At 41.6% G+C, this 25,248-nt stretch overlaps 2 protein-coding genes across 2 annotated transcripts in view; both read left to right on the forward strand.

The window, feature by feature from the left end:
• The window catches only part of LOC118401882 (complement factor B-like), a 29,028-nt gene extending 13,639 nt beyond the window's left edge, over positions 1-15,389 (forward strand). The window contains exons 10-18 of the mRNA XM_035799544.2: positions 3,414-3,551; positions 3,659-3,768; positions 3,887-4,010; positions 7,392-7,533; positions 7,616-7,692; positions 12,341-12,441; positions 13,980-14,103; positions 14,333-14,382; positions 14,672-15,389. Coding sequence (XP_035655437.1) covers positions 3,414-3,551; positions 3,659-3,768; positions 3,887-4,010; positions 7,392-7,533; positions 7,616-7,692; positions 12,341-12,441; positions 13,980-14,103; positions 14,333-14,382; positions 14,672-14,851 — 1,046 coding nt within the window. The 3' untranslated portion in view covers positions 14,852-15,389. The remainder of the gene's footprint in view (positions 1-3,413; positions 3,552-3,658; positions 3,769-3,886; positions 4,011-7,391; positions 7,534-7,615; positions 7,693-12,340; positions 12,442-13,979; positions 14,104-14,332; positions 14,383-14,671) is intronic.
• A 7,497-nt stretch (positions 15,390-22,886) lies between these two features.
• LOC118401883 (complement C3-like) overlaps positions 22,887-25,248 on the forward strand; it is a 57,216-nt gene continuing 54,854 nt past the window's right edge. Inside the window, exon 1 of the mRNA XM_035799545.2 lies at positions 22,887-23,049. Within this exon, the coding sequence (XP_035655438.1) occupies positions 22,979-23,049 (71 nt within the window). The 5' untranslated portion in view covers positions 22,887-22,978. The remainder of the gene's footprint in view (positions 23,050-25,248) is intronic.

Raw genomic sequence — 25,248 nt, forward strand, 5'->3', positions numbered from 1 at the left:
GCAACAGGACAGCACCTCAAGAGTAAAAATGAACAATTTAGGGTTCCATAGCCGCAGCCAGAACAGTTGAAACTGGAACAGCAGCAAGGCCAGGTGGACTGGGGACAGCAAGGAGTCATCATGCCAGGTAGTCCTGACGCATGGTCCTAGGGCTCAGGTCCTCCAAGAGATAGAAAGAGAGAATTAGAGAGAGCATTCTTAAATTCACACAGGACACTGGATAAGACGGAAGAAGTACTCCAGATATAACAAACTGACCCTAACCCCCCTGACACATAAACTACTGCAGCATAAATACTGGAGGCAGGAGGGGTCAGGAGACACTGTGGCCCCATCCGATGAGACCGATGGGATATAACCCCACCCACTTTGCCAAAGTTCTACATAATATTGTGCTGCTGATGCCAGGTGCCATTGCAGTCTCTTTGTGCTGTAAAGCAGAGGGTCACCATGCATGTGGCGCAGGTGATGGGGGACTTAATTTTGCAAAGAACACAGCGACGCCTCCATGCTGTGCCCTTTTGGCCCTGAGGCACATTCATGCCTGCAGAAATACATTTGGGCAGATGAACACCACTTGTGGCAGGAGCTGGATGAACCAGCTTCAGTGGGGGATGGAAACCTTGGCCCTGGGGTCTGCCATTCGGAGTCACTGTGAAAGAAAATCTTCAGTTAGAATAGTTTCACATATGAGCCCTGGTATAATAGGTATAACAACAGGTATAATAAACATATATATAGAGAGAGTACAGGGAACATAAGGTTGAATATATTATTATGACCTGCTAGATCTACTGTCTCTTTTATATTATGACATTTCAGCTAGATCTACTGTCTCTATTATATTATGACAGACCAGCTAGATCTACTGTCTTTATTATATTACAACAGACCAGCTGTATCTACTGTCTCCATTTCACTTTGGTCATTGTTGTGGGCCTGCCCTCCCCTCAACAGCCTCAAATAGGCTATTTCATGTGGGTTGGGGTGGGGCGGCAGACACACGCATCTCACATTTCATGACATTACATGTTTATATATTGCTTCTAAAATTTAAAAAAAAATCACAAGTAATATTTTATATTATTAATTCCAAACAAGGGCATTAGCATAATAAGAACTTCCCAGTCCAAAACGATGTCCTCTCCCGTTCAAAAAATAATCCTCCACAATCGCTAAATTAATCGTTCTACAACAATCTCTGTCTCACTTTCCCAATCAATTTATTCTAAAATTGTGTGTAATATCTAGACTTCGATTTAGCTTTCCCTGACTTAGTCGCCATACTGATTGATATATAAACAGCTGAGTCTGCGCGTTTACCAAACAATGCAGTGCGTAATATGTGTTTCTCCTTCCGGTATGAAACTTCAATAGCAAATGACTCTCTTTACGCTGGAGCTTACTACATGGGTTGGTCTTGCAACACATAAACATGACCTATTGCCGTTTACCTCAGCTCATTGGCTATCTACCCAGGTATATTTCAAGACGATCAGTGGTCATTGGGTTAAAAGACAGTCAATCAACGAAACAGTGGTCAAATCATTGGTGCACAATGATGTCGTGACTTGTCTTCAAATCGGTTTCTTTCAGTCAATACATCCCGGGAAATGGCCCATCATGTTTGATTGTGTTACAAACAAACCAGTTGATTGCAGTGAAACCAAACATGACTGGAAAAGTCCCATTATGTATGGGTTATTTACCTGGAATCTGTCGTCGAAAATGGAATGAGACGGAATTCACAACACAAGCGGTTCACAAAATGTTTCATGTTTGGCTATAAAAACTGATTTTATCAAACAAAAGATCATTCATTGTGTAACAATGAGCATTGGAATTGCAAACAAAGACCGTCGAAGGTAAACAATTTATGTGAATGCAGTTTGTGAATATGTTACGCCTGTGCTGGTTGAAATTGTTGTTTTTTATGGGGCTCTATGCTCAGATAATCGCATCGTATTCTTTCGCAGTAAATCCTTTTAAAAATCTGACAACGCAGTTGGATTAGCAAGATTCTAGGTTTTTGTTACATGTGAGACACTTGTATTTTCATTCATGTTTGATATGACTATTTATGTAGCAATCACCGTATGTTGTGGAATTTCAGCCCGCTAGCGGGTTCCGTGCGCAGAGAGGTTAAGTACTTTACACCACTGATAAGGTACCACAGTTAGTTGACAGTGCATGTCAGAGCAAAAACCAAGCCATGAGTTCGAAGGAATTGTCCGTACAGCTCCGAGACAGGACTGTGTCGAGGCACAGATCTGCGGAAGGGTACCGAAAAATGTTACCAAGAACACAGTGGCCTCAGTCATTCTTAAATGGAAGACGTTTGGAACCACCAAGATACTTCCTAGATCTGGCCAAACTGAGCAATAGGGGGAGAAGGGCCTTAGTCAATTTCATTTACAGTGAGGGAAAAAAGTATTTGATCCCCTGCTGATTTTGTACGTTTGCCCACTGACAAAGACATGACCAGTGTATCATTTTAATTGTATGTTTATTTGAACAGTGATAAACAGAATAACAACAACAAAATCCAGAACAACGCATGTCAAAAATGTTATGAATTGATTCACATTTTAATGAGGGAAATAAGTATTTGACCCCTCTGCACGGTAGGCAATTAAAGTCACAGTTATGAAAACTTAGTACACCAAAGAGGCCTTTCTACTGACTCTGAAAAACACCAAAAGACTAAATGACTATTGTAGCTGGAAACCATAGTTTTTTATGGAATATGTACTTAGGCGAACAAATGCCCATTATCAGCAACCATCACTCCTTTGTTCCAATGGCACATTATGTTAGCTAATTATTATTGTAACATTCATTGTTTTAAACTTTTTTTATTTAATTTAATTTTTACCCCTTTCTCCCCAATTTCGTGGTATCCAATTGTTAGTAATTACTATCTTGTCTCATCGCTACAACTCCCGTACGGGCTCGGGAGAGACGAAGGTCGAAAGCCATGCGTCCTCCGAAACACAAGCCAACCAAACCGCACTGCTTCTTAACACAGCGCGCATCCAACCCGGAAGCTAGCCGCACCAATGTGTCGGAGGAAACACTGTGTACCTGGCGACCTTGGTTAGCGTGCACTGCGCCCGGCCCGCCACAGAAGTTGCTGGTGCGCGATGAGACAAGGATATCCCTACCGGCCAAACCCTCCCTAACACGAATGACGCTTGGCCAATTGTGCGTCGCCCCACGGACCTCATGGGAATATGGCCAAATGTCCTTAGGACATCCCCTGTTTGCTGGGTGCAATGTAGTCGGGCAGGAACTCAACCAATGTGAATACTTAAACTCAAGGAGAATTTAAAGAAAAAGATCAACACACAGGAAATAAGAGGTGAAGGACACGTGTCGTAGATATAATAAGCTGTCTGTCACTTTTCTTTCAGATATTTATGTTTTCGGTGTGGGGTCAGAAATGAACGAGGAGGAAATCAACAAGTTGGTTTCGAAGAAGAGTTCAGAAAAGCATTTCTACAAACTAAGAGATGACACCAAACTGACATCCTTGTTCAAGATGATTATAGGTCAGTGTAGGATTGCATGGGTGTATATGTAGTGTGTACAGATTTAATTAGTGCACCTTGGTGTACAGGATCATAGGTGTTTTTTTTCTCTCTCTGCTTCTCTATAGATGAGAGTAACAGTGTAGACCTGTGTGGTCTATCCTGGGACCGTGATGGTGATGATTCCACTACATCCAAACGGCAAGAATACCCTTGGGTAGTCACAATCTCTGTCTTGGTGAGTCAATTAACAACAAATAGATCTTAGAGAAACATTTTACATGAAAGAGGAACTACTATACGGCTACTGTGTAGGCATGCTACAGTATTGATCTATTTCTCCTTCTTCCATTCAGGTCGGAAATGAGCATAGCTCTTGCATGGGTTCCCTTGTTACGCCTAGATTTGTCCTTACAGCTGCTCACTGTTTCAGTGATAAGCAGATAGATATGATTAAAGTGAAGGTCTTCGACCAGGAAGGTACTGTGCTTCTCTGAACTTCTCTGGGCAATGTGTACAATGTACAATTCAATAATGGTGCCGGAGGGGAGGGCTGCCGTTTTACAGGCTCCTAACCAACTGCTATGTTTTTTTCCCCACATTGCTGTAAACTCATTTTGTACATAATGTTGTTGCTGCCATCTCTTATGACCGAAAAGAGCTTCTGGACATCAGTACAGCGGTTACTCTCCTCAAACTGGACGAATACTTTTTCTTTAATGAGTTGGACGCGGAGGATATACTGCTTTGTCGAGACAAGGACCAAATCCGCATCATCAGCGTGAAGAAAAGACAGAGAAAAGGGGGAGGAGGGCGGGCCTTGTAAGAATTTGCAGACGAGTAGGTAAACCACCACTACCCTCTAAATTTATTGGCCAACGTGCAATCATTGGGAAACCAACTGGACGATCTACCATTGACTATCCTACCAATGGGACATTAAAAACTGTAATATCTTATGTTTCACTGATACTTGGCTGAACGACGATGCGGATAATATGGAGCTGGCTGCCTTCTCTGTGTTTCGGCAGGACAGAGCAGCTACGTCTGGTAAGACGATGGGGGCGGGAGTGTATGTTTATGTTGGTCAATAACTGCTGGTGCGCGATGTCTAATATTAAAGACGTCTTGAGGTATTGCTTCCCCCCCGGTAGAATACCTCATGATAAGCTGTAGACCACACTATCTACCAAGAGAGTTTATATTATATTATATTATTCGTAGCTGTCTATTTACCACCACAACCGATGCTGGCGCTAAGACCGCACTCAACAAACTGTATAAGGCCATAAGCAGATAAGAAAATGCTCATCCAGAAGTGGTGCTCCTAGTGGCCGGGGACTTTAATGCAGGCAAATTTAAATCCGTTTTACCAGCATATCACATATGCAACCAGAGGAAGAAAAACTCTAGACCACCTTTACTCCAAACACAGAGATGCATACAAAGATTTCCCTCGCCCTCCATTAATTAAGGCAAATCTGACCATAATTCTATCCTCCAGATTCCTGCTTACAAAAACTAAATCATGAAGTACCAGTGACTCGCTCAATATGGAAGTTGTAAGATGACGCGGGTGCTACGCTACAGGACTGTTTTTTTAGCGCAGGCTGGAATATGTTCCGGGATTCATCCAATGGCATTGAGGAGTATACCACCTCAGTCACCGGCTTCATCAAGAAGTGCATTGACGACGTTGTCCGCACATTGATTATACGTACATTTCCCAACCAGAAGCCATGGATTACAGGCAACATCCGCACTGAGCTAAAGGCTAGAGCTGCCGCTTCCGGACGCTTACAAGAAATCCTGCTATGCCGTCAGGTGAACCGTCAAACAGGCCAAGCGTCAGAACAGGACTGAGATTGAATGGCTTTGACGCTTGTCAGATGTGGTAGGGCTTGAGAACTATTACGGACTACAAAGGAAAACCCAGCCACGAGCTGCCCAGTGACGCAAGCCTACCAGATGAGCTACATGCCTTTTATGCTCGCTTTGAGGCAAGCAACACTGAAGCATGCATGAGAGCACCAGCTGTTCTGGACGACTGTGTGATCACGCTCTCCGTAGCCAATGTGAGCAAGACCCCATAAACAAGTCAACATTCACAAAACTGTGGTGCCAGACGGATTACCTGGACCTGTACTCAAAGTATGCGTGGACCAACTGGCAAGTGTCTAAACTGATATTTTCAACCTCTCCCTGGCAGCGTCTGTAATACCTACATGTTTTAAACAGACCATCGTCCCTGTGCCCAAGAAAGCGAAGGTAACCTGCCTAAATTATTACCGCCCATGAAGCACTCACGTCTGTAGTGCTTTGAATGGCTGGTCATGGCTCACATCAACACGATCACGCCAGAAACCCTAGACCCACTCCAAGTCGCATACGGCACCAACAGATCCACAGATGACAGAGTCTCAATCACACTCCACACTGCCCTTTCTCACCTGGACAAAAGGAACGCCTATGTGAGAATTATTTTCATTGACTACAGCTCAGCGTTCAACACCATAGTGCCCTCAAAGCTAATCTAAGGACCCTGGGACTAAACACCTCCCTCTGCAACTGTATCCTAGACTTCCTGACAGGCCTCCCCAGGGGGTAAGGGTAGGCAACAACACATCTGCCAGGCTGATCCTGGCAGATGGGGCCCCTCAGTGGTGCGTGCTTAGTCCCCTCCTGTACTCCCTGATCACCCACGACTGCGTGGCCAAGCACGACTTCAACACTATCATTAAGTTTGCTGACGACACAACAGTGGTAGGCCTGATCACCGACAACAACGAGACAGTCTTTATTGGGAGGAGGTCAGAGACCTGGTGCCAGGACAACAACCTGTCTCTCAATGTGAGCAAGAGAAAGGAGCTGATTGTGGACTACAGGCAAAGGAGGGGCCGAACAGGCCCCCATAATCGACGGGCTATAGTGGAGCGGCTCGAGAGTTTCAAGGTACTTGGTGTCCACATCACCAACAAACTATCATGGTCCAAACACACCAAGACAGTTGTAAAGAGGGCACAACAACACCTTTTCCCCCTCAGAAGACTGAAAAGATTTGGCATAGGTCCCCAGACCCTCAAAACGTTCTACAGCTGCACCATCAGAGCATCCTGACCAGTTGCATCACCGCCAGTTATGGCAACTGCTCGGCATCTGACCGTAAGGCGTAACAGAGGGTAGTATGACCCAGTACATCACTGGGCCAAGTTTCCTGACATTCAGGACTTATATACTAGGCGGTGTCAGAGGAAGGTCCCAAAAATTGTCAAAGACTCCAGTCACCCAAGTCATAGACATTTCTCTATGCTACCGCACGGCAAGCGGTACCAGAGTGCCAGTCTAGGACCAAAAGGCTCCTTAACAGCTTTTACCCCCAAGCCAGAAGACTGCTGATCAACTAATTAAATGGCCACCCGGACTATTTACATTGATCCCCTCCTCAATTTGTTTTTACACTGCTGCTACTCTCTGTTTATTATCTATGCATAGTCACTTTACAAATTACCTCGACTAACCTGTACCCCCACATATTGACTCGGTACCGGTACCCCCTGTATATAGCCTCGTTATTGTTATGTACATTTCTTGTGTTACTTTTTGATTGAATAGCTTTGTAAAAAATATTTTATAACTCTATTTCTTGAACTGCATTGTTGGTTAAGGAATTGTAATTAAGCATTTCACGGTAAGGTTGTTGTATTCTGCGCATGTGACAAATAAAATGAGATTTGATTTGATAATTCATTGTAATGCATTTCAATTCAATTGTAGCTTATTCTCTGATGCCTTGATTTCAGCACATGGTCATTTGTGAGGCAAACACCTGACTAATAAGATCATATTTGTCTGTTGATTCAGATATGACGTTGGAGCAGAAACCTATAATTCATCCAGATTATGATGTCTTTAAGAAGAAGGACAAAGGGGTTTCAGAGTTTTATGACTACGATGTGGCACTCTTGAAGTTGAGTAGTGATGTCCAAAGGTCTAAATATATCAGGTAAGTCAGGACATGGCAAACCCAAAATATGGCATGGTTTATGAAGACAGAGGACAATGAGAAATGTAGCTGTATTTTGCAGGCCCATCTGTATTCCTTGTACTATATCCTCCATCCGTGCGTCAGGTCTCCATACATCAACAACCTGTAAGGTGCAAGGTGAGTGACAGAATTTATCTAATGAATGTAAGTGTGTCATAACTACCGAAACATAAGCACACAAAATATGAGCAGAAACTATTTATAGCGCCAATTATCAATAAGCAGAGGCTGCGCAACCATTTTGAACTGTCCCGTCCAACCCCCACAGGACACCTCTTTCCTTTTTAAAAAATAAATAAATAGATTAATTCGTATAAATAGATCTGTTTTTACGTCAATACATGGGGTTCATTATTAGACTACTTAACATGATTTACGTATTTAATAGTGTCAATGGACAACTTGTTGGCCAGCTTCTTCTTTTTAATTCCGTTTATAGTTGTTTAAACAATGTTTGAGGGGACAAAAAGTATTTTTGTCTTCCAAATCTTATTGTTCACAATTCATATTATTGGCCACCATAGATCTTTAGTATGCCTCTTTCCCATAGACAAACAACCATAGTATAACATTCTGCTCATGTGTTTCTTTATGCACACATTTCTTTACATACAGTGCCTTGCGAAAGTATTCGGCCCCCTTGAACTTTGCGACCTTTTGCCACATTTCAGGCTTCAAACATAAAGATATAAAACTGTATTTTTTTGTGAAGAATCAACAACAAGTGGGACACAATCATGAAGTGGAACGACATTTAGTGGATATTTCAAACTTTTTTAACAAATCAAAAACTGAAAAATTGGGCGTGTAAAATTATTCAGCCCCCTGAAGTTAATACTTTGTAGCGCCACCTTTTGCTGCGATTACAGCTGTAAGTCGCTTGGGGTATGTCTCTATCAGTTTTGCACATCGAGAGACTGACATTTTTTCCCATTCCTCCTTGCAAAACAGCTCGAGCTCAGTGAGGTTGGATGGAGAGCATTTGTGAACAGCAGTTTTCAGTTCTTTCCACAGATTCTCGATTGGATTCAGGTCTGGACTTTGACTTGGCCATTCTAACACCTGGATATGTTTATTTTTGAACCATTCCATTGTAGATTTTGCTTTATGTTTTGGATCATTGTCTTGTTGGAAGACAAATATCCGTCCCATCAGGTTTTCTTCCAGAATGGTCCTGTATTTGGCTCCATCCATCTTCCCATCAATTTTAACCATCTTCCCTGTCCCTGCTGAAGAAAAACAGGCCCAAACCATGATGCTGCCACCACCATGTTTGACAGTGGGGATGGTGTGTTCAGGGTGATGAGCTGTGTTGCTTTTACGCCAAACATAAAGTTTTGCATTGTTGCCAAAAAGTTCAATTTTGGTTTCATCTGACCAGAGCACCTTCTTCCACATGTTTGGTGTGTCTCCCAGGTGGCTTGTGGCAAACTTTAAACAACACTTTTTATGGATATCTTTAAGAAATGGCTTTCTTCTTGCCACTCTTCCATAAAGGCCAGATTTGTGCAATATACGACTGATTGTTGTCCTATGGACAGAGTGTCCCACCTCAGCTGTAGATCTCTGCAGTTCATCCAGAGTGATCATGGGCCTCTTGGCTGCATCTCTGATCAGTCTTCTCCTTGTATGAGCTGAAGGTTTAGAGGGACGGCCAGGTCTTGGTAGATTTGCAGTGGTCTGATACTCCTTCCATTTCAATATTATCACTTGCACAGTGCTCCTTGGGATGTTTAAAGCTTGGGAAATCTTTTTGTATCCAAATCCGGCTTTAAACTTCTTCACAACAGTATCTCGGACCTGCCTGGTGTGTTCCTTGTTCTTCATGATGCTCTCTGCGCTTTTAACGGACCTCTGAGACTATCACAGTGCAGGTGCATTTATACGGAGACTTGATTACATACAGGTGGATTGTATTTATCATCATTAGTCATTTAGGTCAACATTGGATCATTCAGAGATCCTCACTGAACTTCTGGAGAGAGTTTGCTGCACTGAAAGTAAAGGGGCTGAATAATTTTACACGCCCAATTTTTCAGTTTTTGATTTGTTAAAAAAGTTTGAAATATCCAATAAATGTTGTTCCACTTCATGATTGTGTCCCACTTGTTGTTGATTCTTCACAAAAAAATCCAGTTTTATATATTTATGTTTGATGCCTGAAATGTGGCAAAAGGTCGCAAAGTTCAAAGGGGCCGAATACTTTCGCAAGGCACTGTAGCTCCTGCTCACCCTCCCCCTCACTTCTTGTTTCTCATTTTACTCGCACTGTTTTTAACCCTTCCTATCATCTTTAAATTCTTGGGGGTCTTGATTGTTGACCAATGACCAGTCATCAGCATTGGCATGCAAAAGCAGGCTCACATATCCAGACGGATCTACATTTACTTGGGGCAGGGGTGGTCCAAAATAGGGGAGGATTGTCTAACTTTTGTTTTTACTTTGGGAAGGGTTGTGTGATGTTTTTTATTGGGCACATGGGACGATATTGCGTTTTTTCCCTGGTTTACGTTACCTCTTTTGCCGGTTTTACTATATCATTTCTTCCATCCTATCCAAATTTCTCGATCCAACATTAATAGTAACATTGATTGGAGATTCTCTGAAGTCTTTGGCCTGAATTCCAAGTGTCACGTCTGGAGGAAACCTGGCACCATCCCTACGGTGAAGCATGGTGGTAGCAGCATCATGCCTTGGGGATGTTTTCCAGCGGCAGGGACTGGGAGACAAGTCAGGATCGAGGGAAATGTGAATGGAGCGCTCAGACTTTAGACTGGGGTTAAGGTTCACCTCCCAACAGGACAACAGCCCTGAGCACACAGCCTAGACAACGCAGGAGTGGCTTTAGGACAATCAATCAAGCAATCAAATGTATTTATGAAGCCCTTCTTACATCAGCTGATGTCACAAAGTGCTGTACAGAAACCCAGCCTAAAACCTCAAACCGCAAGCAATGCAGGTGTAGAAGCACGGTGGCTAAGAAAAACTCCCTAGAAAGGCCATAACCTAGGAAGAAACCTAGAGAGGAATCAGGCTATGAGGGGTGGCCAGTCCTCTTCTGGCTGTGCTGTGTGGATATAACAGAACATGGCCAAGATGTTCAAATGTTCACAGATGACCAGCAGGGTCAAATAATAATAATCACAGTGATTGTCGAGGGTGCAACAGGTCATCACCTCAAGAGTAAATGTCAGTTGGCTTTTCATAGCTGATCATTCAGAGTATCTCTACCACTCCTGCTGTCTCTAGAGAGTTGAAAACAGCAGGTCTGGGACAGGTAGCACGTCTGGTGAACAGGTCAGGGTACCATAGCCGCAGGCAGAACAGTTGAAACTGGAGCAGCAGCATGGCCAGGTGGACTGGGGACAGCAAGGTGTCATCAGGCCAGGTAGTCCTGAGGCATGGTCCTAGGGCTCAGGTCCTCCGAGAGAGAGAAAGAAAGAAAGAGGGAGAAAGAGAGAATTAGAGAGAGCATACTTAAATTCACACGGGACACCGGATAAGATTGGAGAAATACTCCAGATATAATAGACTGACCCTATCCCCCCGACACATAAACTACTGCAGCATGAATAATGGAGGAGACAGGAGGGGTCGGGAGACACTGTGGCCCTGTCCGACGATAACCCCAGACAGCGCCAAACAGGCAGGATATAACCCCACCCACTTTGCCAAAGCACAGCCCCCGCACCACTAAATGGATATCGTCAACCACCAACTTACCACCCTGAGACAAGGCTGACTATAGCCCTGTCATCTCCTCAGTGTTGGGGGCTCCTTAATCCTTCTTTGGGTTGTGTGCCTTGTTGCTATGCATTTTGCTTACATAACAACCTAAACTAGCCTACATGCTGGGTTTGTACTTTCTAATGTAATCCGTTACAGTTACTAGTTACCTGACAAATTCTAATCAGTATCTTTTGGATTACCCAAACTTGTAATGTAATCTGATTAATTTCAGTTACTTTTGTATTACTTTCCCCTAAAGAGGCATTAGAAGAACACAAAAAGGATTCATCAAACACATTTGCTGTGTCATCATAGTGGTTTCAGGTGGAACAAACTTAAAAGTGCACTTTTTTAAAACACTGAATTTAATTTAATTGATAAAACCAAGGTTGCATAATGTATTTTTTTCCCGCAAAAATGCTTTCTGAATTCAAAAGTAATCCAAGAAGTAATCATATACTTTTTCAAAAGTATCTGTAATCTTATTAAAATGTTTTTGCTGGTAACGTAACAATTACAGTTACATGTTTTTTTGTAAACAGATTAACAATGCCAACAATGCCTACATGTAGCCCAGCCCTGTCTGCAAATTGCATTGGGGCAGAACAATCTGCAATTTAACAATAAATAACATACAATTGTTAGTTTGCTTCTCAGTGACCAAGCAACACTGCACTATTTGATGGACAGCACATCATTGAAATTCGCCAGAGTAGCCTACTGTTCCACCTCTGTCCAACATGTCAATCATGTTGTTTCTTATCAACAAAGGTTGTTTATAGTTAGAACAGACTAAGAAGTTTGTACAACATGTCAAAGTTTTTACAGCAGACAAAGAGATCATTGCCATGGGAGGTGAGGGGAACAGGAAAGAGGGGGAAGCAGCAGTGGAGGGATCAGCAGCTACTTATAAAATTGTGTCCATAAAGCAGCACATGCTCAGAAAGTACGGTTGTTTAGCTATCGTTATTAATATTCAATGTGCATTTACATTTATAGTATGCTATCTAATGGTAGTTGATCTTTCTTTGCCCAGAGGAATTCCTATTGAATCAGAATTCTGTACCTGCCAGATTCATGTCTGAGTGGAAGGGTCAGATGTACGAGAAGGATGTTCAAATCAAATTGAAAGAAAAGGTGAGAATGTTTGTGTGAAAACCTTCTCGCCAGCAGAGAATCATGCTTTGAGATGGCCATGAGCAGGCAGGAACTCAATCAAACCTGCCATAGCAATGTTTATGCAGTGTCTAGGCTTACACACTTTCACCCAAATACATGTAGTTACTTTTTATTCATAAAGCTGTAAGCATCTGCCTGTGAGGATGGTCTACTTGCTAATACAAGTAGTAGTATGTCTGGAAAGTACTTTAACCTCTCTAGGGTTTGTGGGACGTAAGCGTCCCATCTGGCCAACATCCAGTGAGGTTGCAGAGCGCCAAATTCAATTACATAAATGCTCATTGTTTAAATTCAGAAAACAAAACATATTTTGCCAGGTTTAAAGATGAACTTCTTGTTAAATCAACCACAGTGTCATATTTATAAAATGCTTTTCGGTGAAAGCATACCTAGCCCAGAACATACCTAGCCCAGTTGACATAGCCCAGTTGACAAATTATTACAAACAGTAACCAGCCAAGCAGAAGTGTTACAAAACTCAGAAATAGAGAGAAAATGAATCCCTTACCTTTGATGATCTTCATATGGTGGTAATCAGAAGACATTAATTTACTCAATAAATGTTCCTTTTGTTCGATGAAGTCTCTTTATATCCAAAAACCTCTGTTTTGTTAGTGCGGTTTCTTCAGTAATCCACAGTCTCACACTCAGTCAAAACAATCAGACAAAAAAAATCCAAATTGTATCTGTAAAGTTCATCAAAACGTGTCAAACGATGTTTATATTCTATCCTCAGGTTGTTTTTTTAGCCTAAATGATATTTCAACCGGACAATAACGTCATCAATATTTTCCTTTATTTAACTAGGCAAGTCAGTTAAGAACAAATTCTTATTTTCAATGACGGCCTAGGAACAGGGGCAGAACGACAGATTTGTACCTTGTCAGCTCGGGGGTTTGAACTTGCAACCTTCCGGTTACTAGTCCAACGCTCTAACCACTAGGCTACCCTGCCGCCCCACTCCAAAGGTAAACAAGAAATGCACATGCGTCACGTTAGGGTCCACTCGTTCAGACTGGTCTTACTCCCTCATTTATAAGAATACAAGCCTGAAACGATTTCTAAAGACTGTTGACATCTAGTGGAAGCCATAGGAACTGCAAGTGGAGACCGAAGTCAATGGATACTGTAATGGCATTGAATAGAAAACTACAAAACCCCCAAAAAACGACTTCCTGAATGGATTTTCTCAGGTTTTCGCCTGCTAAATCAGTTATGTTATACTCACAGACACTATTTTAACAGTTTTGTAAATGTTAAAAGAGTATTTTCTATCCAAATCTACCAGTTATATGCATATCATATCTTCTGGGTCCGAGTAGCAGGCCATTTAATTTGGGCATGCTTTTCATCCAAAATTCCGAATGCTGCCCCCTACCCTAGAGCGGTTAAACAATTCCACAATCTGATTCGTCCATGGGCTATAAGAATAAGAGTTGTGAATACCACACTGATGGGTTCTCTGAACTCTGACAGTCTTGGTTCCTTTTTCACAGAGGGAGAGCTGTATTAAGGATGCAGAGGAAGCTGAGGGCATTACAAACTACAAGGAGGCTGTGACTAAGAACTTTCTGTGTACAGGAGGGACAGAAGACAAAGTTGAGGACATTGCCTGCAAAGGTACATTCAATCAATGTATCAAGGAAATGTATCACTATGGAAACTAAACACAGTATTACAGGAAAATTCTGCATTTTTATACAGTCATTTTTATATTTTCTAGCACATCCCATAGCTGTGTAACCTTTATGAATGGTCATTTACATGTATGGTGTCTCACCTGGCAGTGTGAAAATACAGGTAGGCTATATGACATTGTATTACATGTACAGTATGTGTGCATTTAAAGGTGACTCTGGTGGCGCCCTGTATCTGAAAAATCTAAAACGTCGGATTCAGGTGAGTGTACATTATATAACCTATACTTCTATGTTTCTTTTATCAGCATGGTGCTGGTTGTATCAAGATAAACAGGAAATTGCACCGGTGACATTCTCGTGAAATGTGTAGAATTAGGTTTCTCTTGAAATGTTGGACCTCTCTAGATGTTTTAAGGCCTTTTTAGTTCAAACTCTCAATTTGTGATGTACTACTATTCCTTTGAATGTGTTTTTGGGAGTTAAACTTGGCCACGTTAAAATAACAATGTCTGTATATCATTAAAGTAATCAACTTATTTTTGTCTTAGGTGGGTGTAATCAGCTGGGGGGTTAAGGACCTGTGTATGGGTAATATCCCAAAGCCTCTTTCAACTGCAACTACTAGAGATTACCACATTAACCTATTCCGAATGCAGAAGTTCCTCAAGGAGCACCTGGGAGAAAAAGAAAATGAAACTAATTATGAGCCTTTAAAATTTGTTGACTGATAATCATATGTGTAACTTGCATACATACTTGCTAAATACAGTAGGCCTATATCAACAATTCAAATAAAATGTAGAAGTTGTGCCCATGCAGAAGTTGTGAAGAGTAGTTAGTTATTTTCAGTCAATGTGATTTTGTTTGTATGTTTATTGTAGGAATATGAAATTAATGTCTGCAACGGTTTAGATTTTTACTACAAATGAACATGATTTGGTTTAGTTCAAATGTGTGTTTGTTTACAGTTCAGTCAAATATCTAATGAAAATCTGCCGTCTTTGACCTGTTGTGTAGTTGGTTATGCATCAAAACACAATGATTGTCTTTGGACTTTACTTTGGTCAAGACCCAAAAGATAGTTTTACGGTAAGGGGCATGTCCTGGTTAATTTTCAACCCAGTCAAGTGTTCCGAGAAATTATTTTGAATTTTGCCAGTGGAGATGACAGTTGTGACAATGATGTTTTGTGTGTCATTGTTAGATTACAGTGGCTTTTGGGCATGGCATATTTGTTAAATCCAATAAATTTTTTATTTCAATCTATGTGGGTACATCTTCTCATTCTAAATCAGGGATGGGCAACTTTGATGGGGGTGGGGGCCACAAATATCCAGCACTCATCATGAGGAGCCACAGTGGTTCGTGGGTTTGCATACCCACATCCATCCATACTCTCCCCCTCCACCTTGCGAAAACATTTTTTTTTTTAGCAGCCCCCCCCCCCCCATCAAATCAAATCAAATTTTATTGGTCACATTCACGTGTTTAGTAGATGTTATTTGGAGGCCCTGCAGTTGTGGGCAGTGCAGTTGCCGTACCAGGCGGTGATGCAGCACAACAGGATGCTCTCAATTGTTCATCTGTAAAAGTTTGTGAGGTGACAAGTCAAATTTCTTCAGCCTCCTGTCTGTGTGGGTGGACCATTTCAGTTTGTCATTTAGTTCAGTTACCTTGCGTTCTTGGTTAATGACAGGGAAGAGAAACATTTTCCGTTTTAAAGTTAATTTCCAATTCTGCACACTTGGCCATGGGGCATAGAGAATGTTTTTCCATTTTAAAGCAAGTTTTCTGCAATTCTACACATTTTGCCATGTGGCGGAGAGTTAAATATGTAGTTTTACAGCTAATTTCCTGCAATTCTACACATTTTGCCATGTGGCGGAGAGTTAAATGTGTAGTTTTACAGCTAATTTCCTGCAATTCTACACATTTTGCCATAGGTTGGAGGCAAATGTTTGCAGTTTTTAATATGATAACTGATGATCAATGGGTCCCACCCCTGTCGGTAATTCTGCCATGCTTACTACAAGTTTAGATAGCTGGCCGCAAGACTAATTTACCAATCCAAAAATGTTTTGCTGACATGGGCTAAATGAGTGACTGCTGATGCACAACCGAATTTCGAAATTGCACCTTGTGTATTCTATTATTATTGAATAAAATAAAATGTGTCAAATTGGTCCACGGGTCTACAAAAGGGATAGGCCGCCAGTTGCCCATCCCTGTTCTAAATCAACTAATATGGCAGTTGAATTACTCTAAGTCATTTCTACCATTATGAGAACATTGTGTCACCAGCAAGATTAGTAACACCAATGATGGGAACACCAATGACAAATCTGCGGTAAATTTAGTAACTCCAACGACACGTTAGATTTAGACATATCAAAATGTCACGACATGATATGAAAGCATGCGATTTATTGGGCTACAGATTAAACAAGTTAGGATGAACTTCACAGGGTGGTGAAAGTGCACAGTGATGAACTGGATGCTCCTTTCAATAAATATCAAGGGTCTTATTCTGGTACCATGAGGATTGATGCTTGGCTGCTGTTTGACAAATAAAATAATCTCGCACTTTTGTCCATAATAATCTCATGTACAGTATACCGCACTGTATCTGCAAGCTGTTGGCTATTTAATTTCATTTTTTATTTAACCTTAATTTAACTACGCATGTCAGTTAAGAACAAATTCTTATTTACAATGATGGCCTACTTGTAAAATGCACTGTGGTTTTTATGCCGATTTTAGAATAGTGACATGAAAATCTGTCACCAATTCGATGGAAACCTAGCTATAGACACCCACAAAACAAGCTTGTAAGAATTATACTTAAACTCCCCCTCATACTCATCTGGATATCAAGCATTTTAAGCAGCTTTGCTGGCTATCATTGCTGGCTATCATTGAAAAAAAAAAGAAAAAGAGAAAAAAGTAGTATTGATTCAACTTGGTCTGGTCCAGAGAATTATCAAGGACTAGCCAGAGATTATAATATTCACTGTTTTGAATATAGGAGTCTATCTGGTAAGAACAAATGCCTATATACCGGCGCTGTTGAGTGGAACAAACTACCACAGCAACCAAAAGCCATACCAACCATAAACACTTGTAAAAAATAATGTAGAAAGCATCCTAATGTGTGAACTGTAGAACCTTTTTTTGTCTGTATGTAATGTCTGTATCTATGTAATTGTATATGTATTTATGTATACAAGTAGGGACCATAATGGAAACTAGTGCCCAACATTATTGTGCAATCCTGGTCACTTAAAAAAAATATTTGTACTCTGTGTAGATATGTATTTTTTAACTGAGACACAAAATCAATCAGTCAATTCAAACTGTGCAACGGCCATTTGATAAATGGATAAAGACATATGTTACAAAACACCAAAAAGTTGAATGACATTCAGAGATGGTCAAGCTTTCGGTACTGGGTAGGGCCTACTACGTAGGGAGCGATGTATTTTCTGTTTGTCCAGATTGACATAGTCTATTTATTGTGGTGTTGAAAATGCAACACATGACATTGAAGTGCATGAAGTCGGTATGCTTTGTTTATTGGTTGTGTGGTGCATCGGCACAGAAACCTGTTGGTGGAAAATGAGTTGCATATATTTGTAATAATTATACTGAACAAAAATATAAGCGCAACGCGTAAATTGTTGGTCCCATGTTTCATGAGGTGAAATAAAACATCCCATACGTACAAAAAGCATATTTCTCTCACATTTTGAACAAAAATTGGTTGACATCCCTGTTAGTGAGCATTTCTCCTTTACCAAGATAATCCATCCACCTGACATATGTGGCAAATCAAGAAGCCGATTAAACAGCATGATCATTTTAAAGGTGCAACTTGTGCTGGGGACAATAAAATGCCACTCTAAAATGTGCAGTTTTGTCACACAACACAATGCCACAGATGTCTCATGTTCTGAGGGAATGTGTGCAATTGGCATTCTGACTGCAGGAATGTCCACCAGAGCTGTTGCCAGATAATTTATGTAATTTTAGAGAATCAGGCAGTACGTCCAACCGGCCTCACAAATGCAGACCACGTGTAACCATGCCAGCCCAGGAGCTCCACATCCGGCTTCTTCCCTTGTGAGATCATCTGAGACCAGCCAACAGGACAGCTGATGAAACTGTGTTTTCACAACTGCATAATTTCTGCACAAACTGACAGAAATCGTCTCAGGGAAGCTCCTCTGTGTGCTTGTCGTCCTCACCAGGGTCTTGACCTGACTGGTGTTCGGCATCGTAACCGACTTCGATAGCCACTGGCATGCTGGAGAAGGGTTCTCTTTACATTTACATTTTACATTTAAGTCATTTAGCAGACGCTCTTATCCAGAGCGACTTACAAATTGGTGCATTCACCTTATGACATCCAGTGGAACAGCCACTTTACAATAGTGCATCTAAATCTTTTAAGGGGGGTGAGAAGGATTACTTTATCCTATCCTAGGTATTCCTTAAAGAGGTGGGGTTTCAGGTGTCTCCGGAAGGTGGTGATTGACTCCGCTCTCCTGGCGTCGTGAGGGAGTTTGTTCCACCATTGGGGAGCCAGAGCAGCGAACAGTTTTGACTGGGCTGAGCGGGAACTGTACTTCCTCAGTGGTAGGGAGGCGAGCAGGCCAGAGGTGGATGAACGCAGTGCCCTTGTTTGGGTGTAGGGCCTGATCAGAGCCTGGAGGTACTGAGGTGCCGTTCCCCTCACAGCTCCGTAGGCAAGCACCATGGTCTTGTAGCGGATGCGAGCTTCAACTGGAAGCCAGTGGAGAGAGCGGAGGAGCGGGGTGACGTGAGAGAACTTGGGAAGGTTGAACACCAGACGGGCTGCAGCGTTCTGGATGAGTTGTAGGGGTTTAATGGCACAGGCAGGGAGCCCAGCCAACAGCGAGTTGCAGTAATCCAGACGGGAGATGACAAGTGCCTGGACTCTTCACAGATGAATCCCGGTTTCAACGGTACCGGGCAAATGGCAGACGGTGTGTGTATGGCGTTGTGTCGGTGAGCCGTTTGCTAATGTCAACTTTGTGAACTGAGTGCCCCACTGTGGTGGTGGAGTTATGGTATGGGCAGGCATAGGCTACGAACATCGAATGCAATTGCATTTTATCTATGGCAATTTGAATGCACAGAGACACCTTGACGAGATCCTGAGGCCCATAGTCATGCAATTCATCAGCCGCCATCACCTCATGTTTCAGCATGATAATGCATGATAATCAATGTCATAAGGATCTGTGCATAATTCTTGGAAGCTGAAAATGTCCCCAGGTCTTCCATGGCCTGCATATTCAACAGACATGTCACCCATTGAGCAAGTTTGGGATGGTCTGGATCGATGTGTACGTCAGCATGTTCCACTTCCCGCCAGTTTCCAGCAACTTCGCACAACCATTAAAGAGGAATGGGACAACATTCTACAGGCCACAATCAACAGCCTGATCAACTCCATGCGAAGGAGATGTGTCCTGATCCACGCCCCTACTTTTTTTGATGGTATCTGTGATAAACAGATCGATATCTGTCTTTCCTTCTCGCTGTTTGTTGTCTGCAGCTGGCTCTGATCATAGTTTAGGCTAATGAAACAGGCAGGGAGAGTGAGCTCGTCCGTGTTGTTCGGCGAACCCAAGTCGATTTCCACGTTTGTAAACAAAGGGTTGCTACAGTACAGGGACAGCCGAAGAACCCTTAAAGGTTCTAGATGGAACCTTTTTTTCTAAGAGTGTACTGGCAAGTGACAATATGTCTAAAGATAAGCAGTTAGCTACAATTGCACTGCCTTCAATATTATGGGATGAAGATGTAACATGGCAAATTGATTAACATATTTGTGAGTAAGAACAAAGCTACCCAGCTGGCAATGAGCACTGTTCAGGCAGGCTGCCCTCAAAAGTGATGATGCGGTGCAGACAACATGCTTTCCATCAGATCCTGGAACCTCTGCTACAAGTAGGTCATATGATTTTGCTTGGACACCAGAAAAGTGACATGATATATCCCTAGTTGATAGTGACTGCTAACATAAATAAGTTGCAGCTCCAGTTGCAGTTGTAAAACACAGATGTAGCTACCAGTATTTCTTACAATCTATTTTGACTGGAATTGTGTTGGTCATTGCGATTTGGAATTGTGTTGGTAAGTGCAGCATTTATTCCAGTTCAAAAATAGTTTTATTAAATACTTTACTCATCAGATTGTGCGGCTTTCCCCTCTTGTAATAATTGCTCAACTAGTTTGTGACCGCAGTTACAGTTCCGATGAACTTTTTTTTGTTTGAGCACATGCCCCTCAAACGGTCTGTGCATGGCCCTGGACAAAATGGTGTTCTAAGAGGACCTGACTTGTGAGTTATTTTAATAATACCTTTATAAGACTAAAATGTATAATAATAGTAAGAAATGGATTAATCTGATGGTATGAATTATTTGGTGTTCTTTACCAAAATAACAAAACAAACACTTTATTTTTTATTCAATCAACATTTAATAATGCTAATGAAGAAGTAGGAAATGGAATGAAAGATAAGAAGAGACCTGGAGATATTTGACTATTAGGAATGTTACACTCAATCGGTGAGGAAAGTCTTTGTTCTCTATGTGGCCAAGTGTAACGGATGTGAAATAGCTAGCTAGTTAGCGATGGTGCGCGCTAAATAGCGTTTCAATCGGTGACTTCACTTGCTCTGAGACCTTGAAGTAGTGGTTCCCCTTGCTCTGCAAGGGCCACGGCTTTTGTGGAGCGATGGGTAACGATGCTTCGTGGGTGACTGTTGTTGATGTGTGCAGAGGGTCCCTGGTTCGTGCCCAAGTATGGGCGCGGGGACGGTCTAAAGTTATACTGTTACACAAGGATCAAAGGTTGAAGATAGCTGTTTGTGCATTGGTCCTGAGTTGAATTTCCTCTGTGCTCTTTTCCTCTCCTCAGAGTTTGGGGCTGCTTAATCCTTCTTTGGGTCATGTTCCTTGTTGCTCTGCATTTTGCTTACATAACAACCTAAACTAGCCTACATGCAGGGTTTGTACTTTCTAATGTAATCAGTTACTAGTTATCTGACACAAATTCTTATCAGTAACTTTTGGATCACCCAAACTAGTAATATAATCTGATTAATTTCAGTTACTTTGGATTACTTTCCCCCTAAAGAGGCATTAGAAGAACACAAAGGGGATCCATCAAACGCATTTGCTGTGTCATCATAGTGGTTTCAGGTGGAACAAACTTAAAAGTGCACTTTTTTTAACACTGAATTTAATTTAATTGAGAAAACCAAGGTTGCATAATGTATTTTTTCCCCCGCAAAAATGCTTTCTGAATTTAAAAGTAATCCAAGAAGTAATCATATACTTTTTCAAAAGTATCTGTAATCTTATTAAAATGTTTTTGCTGGTAACGTAACAATTACAGTTACATGTTTTTTTGTAAACAGATTAACAATGCCAACAATGCCTACATGTAGCCCAGCCCTGTCTGCAAGTTGCATTGGGGCAGAACAATCTGCAATTTAACAATAAATAACATACAATTGTTAGTTTGCTTCTCAGTGACCAAGCAACACTGCACTATTTGATGGACAGCACATCATTGAAATTCGCCAGAGTAGCCTACTGTTCCACCTCTGTCCAACATGTCAATCATGTTGTTTCTTATCAACAAAGGTCGTTTATAGTTAGAACAGACTAAGAAGTTTGTACAACATGTCAAAGTTTTTACAGCAGACAAAGAGATCATTGCCATGGGAGGTGAGGGGAACAGGAAAGAGGGGGAAGCAGCAGTGGAGGGATCAGCAGCTACTTATAAAATTGTGTCCATAAAGCAGCACATGCTCAGAAAGTACGGTTGTTTAGCTATCGTTATTAATATTCAATGTGCATTTACGGTAGTATGCTATCTAATGGTAGTTGATCTTTCTTTGCTCAGAGGAATTCCTTCCTTCAAATATTATTTAGCCCATGCAGAAGTTGTGAAAAGTTGTGAATTATTGTGATTTTGTTAGTATGTGTATTGTAGGAATATGAAGCAAATTTCTGCAACAGTTTCAATTTTTACTACAAATCAACATTAGGATTTGGTTTGTTGACAGCTCAGTCAAATATCTCATTGAAATCTGGCATTTGACCTAGTTGATTATGTGTCAAAAAACAACGATTGCCTTTGGACTTCGGTCAAGAACCAAAATACAGTTTTACGGTAAGAGGCATGTCCTTGTAATCATTATCCCAAGTAAGTATTGCGAGAAATAATTAGGGATTTTGCCAGGGTGAATGACAGTTGTGAAAATTATCTTTTGTGTTTTACAAGCATCTTATTATGTATACTACTGTGGAAATTGGATAAATACTTCTGTGTCATTGTACATCATGACACTGTACTCAACTTAGTGAAACCCACATTGCAACCAGTTACAAATAGGCCTCATACTGTAAATATCATTATGTTGTCAAATAAACTGTTTACCAGCATACAAAACTAACTTTTCAGTGTGTGTGTGTTAGTGAGAGAGAGAGAGAGAGCTGCTGCATAATTTGGGGGATTTGGATTTGGGATTATACTTTTTGACAATCAAAAGTGATTTTTGCAGTATGCGGTTGATAGAATGAATCCATCAGATTTCATTTTTGAACATGTGAGATTTTTTTTTGCAATTGTTAAAAATTGGGGGTGCGTGTTTCTGTCTGTCTGTCTGTCTCAGTCTGGTCCAGGTCATTGTTCCTTTGCTATGGTAAACAGTCGTAGTTTAGGTCCTCACTCCAAGTTAAAAATTAACACTGACTGAGTACATTAGTGGGGACTAGGCACTTCATCTGGACAGTGGTTTCATTGCTGACAACATGGGGTATTCAAAGCTCCTTGCAGCTTTCCTTCTCATCCTCTCCCTCTGCTGTTCATCTCTGGGTCAAACGTAAGTCTCTAAACCTTGTTTTGTCTCTCGGGTAACTGGTTACACGATGACTTAGTTGTGATCTTATACATTTCTATAATATATAAAACAATGTTTTAAGTGACAATAGGCATTGGTCTGAAGCCGAAAAAGAAATCAATTTTACACGAGCACCACAATGCCTACCAAAGTTTTCCAGCACACAGCTTTGACCTATTACAGTAGCTATGTTGGTATTGTATTTCAAGCTATGTGTAAGCATATTGATGAGGATTCAAACCTTCTCAAACAGCCTAATTCATACTCTAAAGATTGATAATGGACTTTACAGTGTCGTGCTATTAAAATTATGTATACCGGTGTGTGTGTGTGTATGTATATGTACACACTACATGACCAAAAGTGTGTGGACACCTGCTCATCGAACATTTCATTCCAAAATCATGGGCATTAATGGTCCCCCTTTTGATGTTGGAACATTGCTGTGGGAACTTGCTTCCATTCAGCCACAGGAGCATTAGTGAGGTCGGGCACTGATGTTGGACGATTAGGCCTGGCTCACAGTCACCATTCCAAATCATCCCAAAGGTGTTCGATGGGGTTGAGGTCAGGGATATGTGCAGGCCAGTCAAGTTCTTCCAACCCGATCTCAAAAAAACATTTCTGTATGGACGGGGACATTGCCATGCTGAAACCGGAAAGGGCCTTCCTCAAAGGTAAAGGCAAAAAAAGTTCAACACTGGAATGGTAGATTTGCAGTGGAAGAATGTGCAAGCTAGAGAGAGAATTAATGGGGTGCAAAGGAGCAAAATAAGTAAATAAATACAGTAGGGGGGTCGTGGCAGAATAAGAATTAGTTAGGTAACATTGATAAATAAGATGTTTTATCAATTTTCATAAGTATGCTTATGTGGGAAAAGTTACTTGGGCCCCAGAGAGGGGAGAGGTCAGCCTTTTCTTCATATGTGAACGTATCTTTAAAACCATGTGAAGAGATGATTGAGGGGGAACCAATTATCTCTTGGCTCCACAATGTCTGTGTGCTAGTCACTCCCTACTTTTCCCATTTGGGGGAAGAGTATGGCAGTGTCTGGAACCATTGTATGTCCCCTCTGATGTTGACCTAGTATATGACCTAAAAGGCTCACTGTCTTTTCTGATCTTGTCCAGGAGGGGGTGTATTTGAGATGGGAGTATCTAGAATTGACAATTGATATATGCCATTGAATGAGGTAATGGTTTGGTACTATGTTGTACCAAGAACGAGATAAGAACTTCGTTTTAGAAGAGCAAACTTGTGTGGATTGTAGACTCCGTCTCATGCTACCACTAGAGTGAAAGCACCGCCAGCATTCAAAAGTGACCAAAACATCAGCCAGGAAGCATAGGAACTGTGAAGTGGTCTGTGGTACCACCTGCAGAACCACTCCTTTATTTGGGGTGTATTGCTAATTGCCTATAATTTCCACCTGTTGTCTATTCCATTTGCACAACAGCATGTGAAATTTATTGTCAATCAGTGTTGCTTCCTAAGTGGACAGTTTGATTTCACAGAAGTGTGATTGACTTGGAGTTACATTGTGTTGTTTAAGTGTTCCCTTTATTTTTTTGAGCAGTGTATAACTCTGACTTGTGTGTGGTTTGCTCTCTCAATGTTTAGTAATACAGGAAATTACCACGACAGGAGGTAGTTGTTTGGGCTAAATTATAGATGGGCTATGTACAGGTGCAGTAATCTGTGAGCTGCTCTGACAGCTGGTGCTTAAAGCTAGTGAAGGAGATAAGTGTTTCCAGTTTCAGAGATTTTTGTAGGTCGTTCCAGTCATTGGCAGCAGAGAACTGGAAGGAGAGGCGGCCAAAGGAAGAATTGGTTTTGGGGGTGACCAGAGAGATATACCTGCTTGAGTGCGTGCTGCAAGTGGGTGCTGCTATGGTGACCGGCTAGATGAGATAAGGGGGGACTTTACCTAGCAGGGTCTTGTAGATGACCTGGAGCCAGTGGGTTTGGCGACGAGTATGAAGCGAGGGCCAGCCAACGAGAGCATACAGGTCACAGTGATGGGTAGTATATGGGGCTTTGGTAACAAAACGGATGGCACTGTGATAGACTGCATCCAATTTATTGAGTAGGGTATTGAAGGCTATTTTATAAATTACATCGCCAAAGTCGAGGATCGGTAGGATGGTCAGTTTTACAAGGGTATGCTTGGCAGCATGAGT

The sequence above is a fragment of the Oncorhynchus keta genome, chromosome 23 (assembly GCF_023373465.1).
Source record: "Oncorhynchus keta strain PuntledgeMale-10-30-2019 chromosome 23, Oket_V2, whole genome shotgun sequence".
NCBI lineage: Eukaryota > Metazoa > Chordata > Actinopteri > Salmoniformes > Salmonidae > Oncorhynchus > Oncorhynchus keta.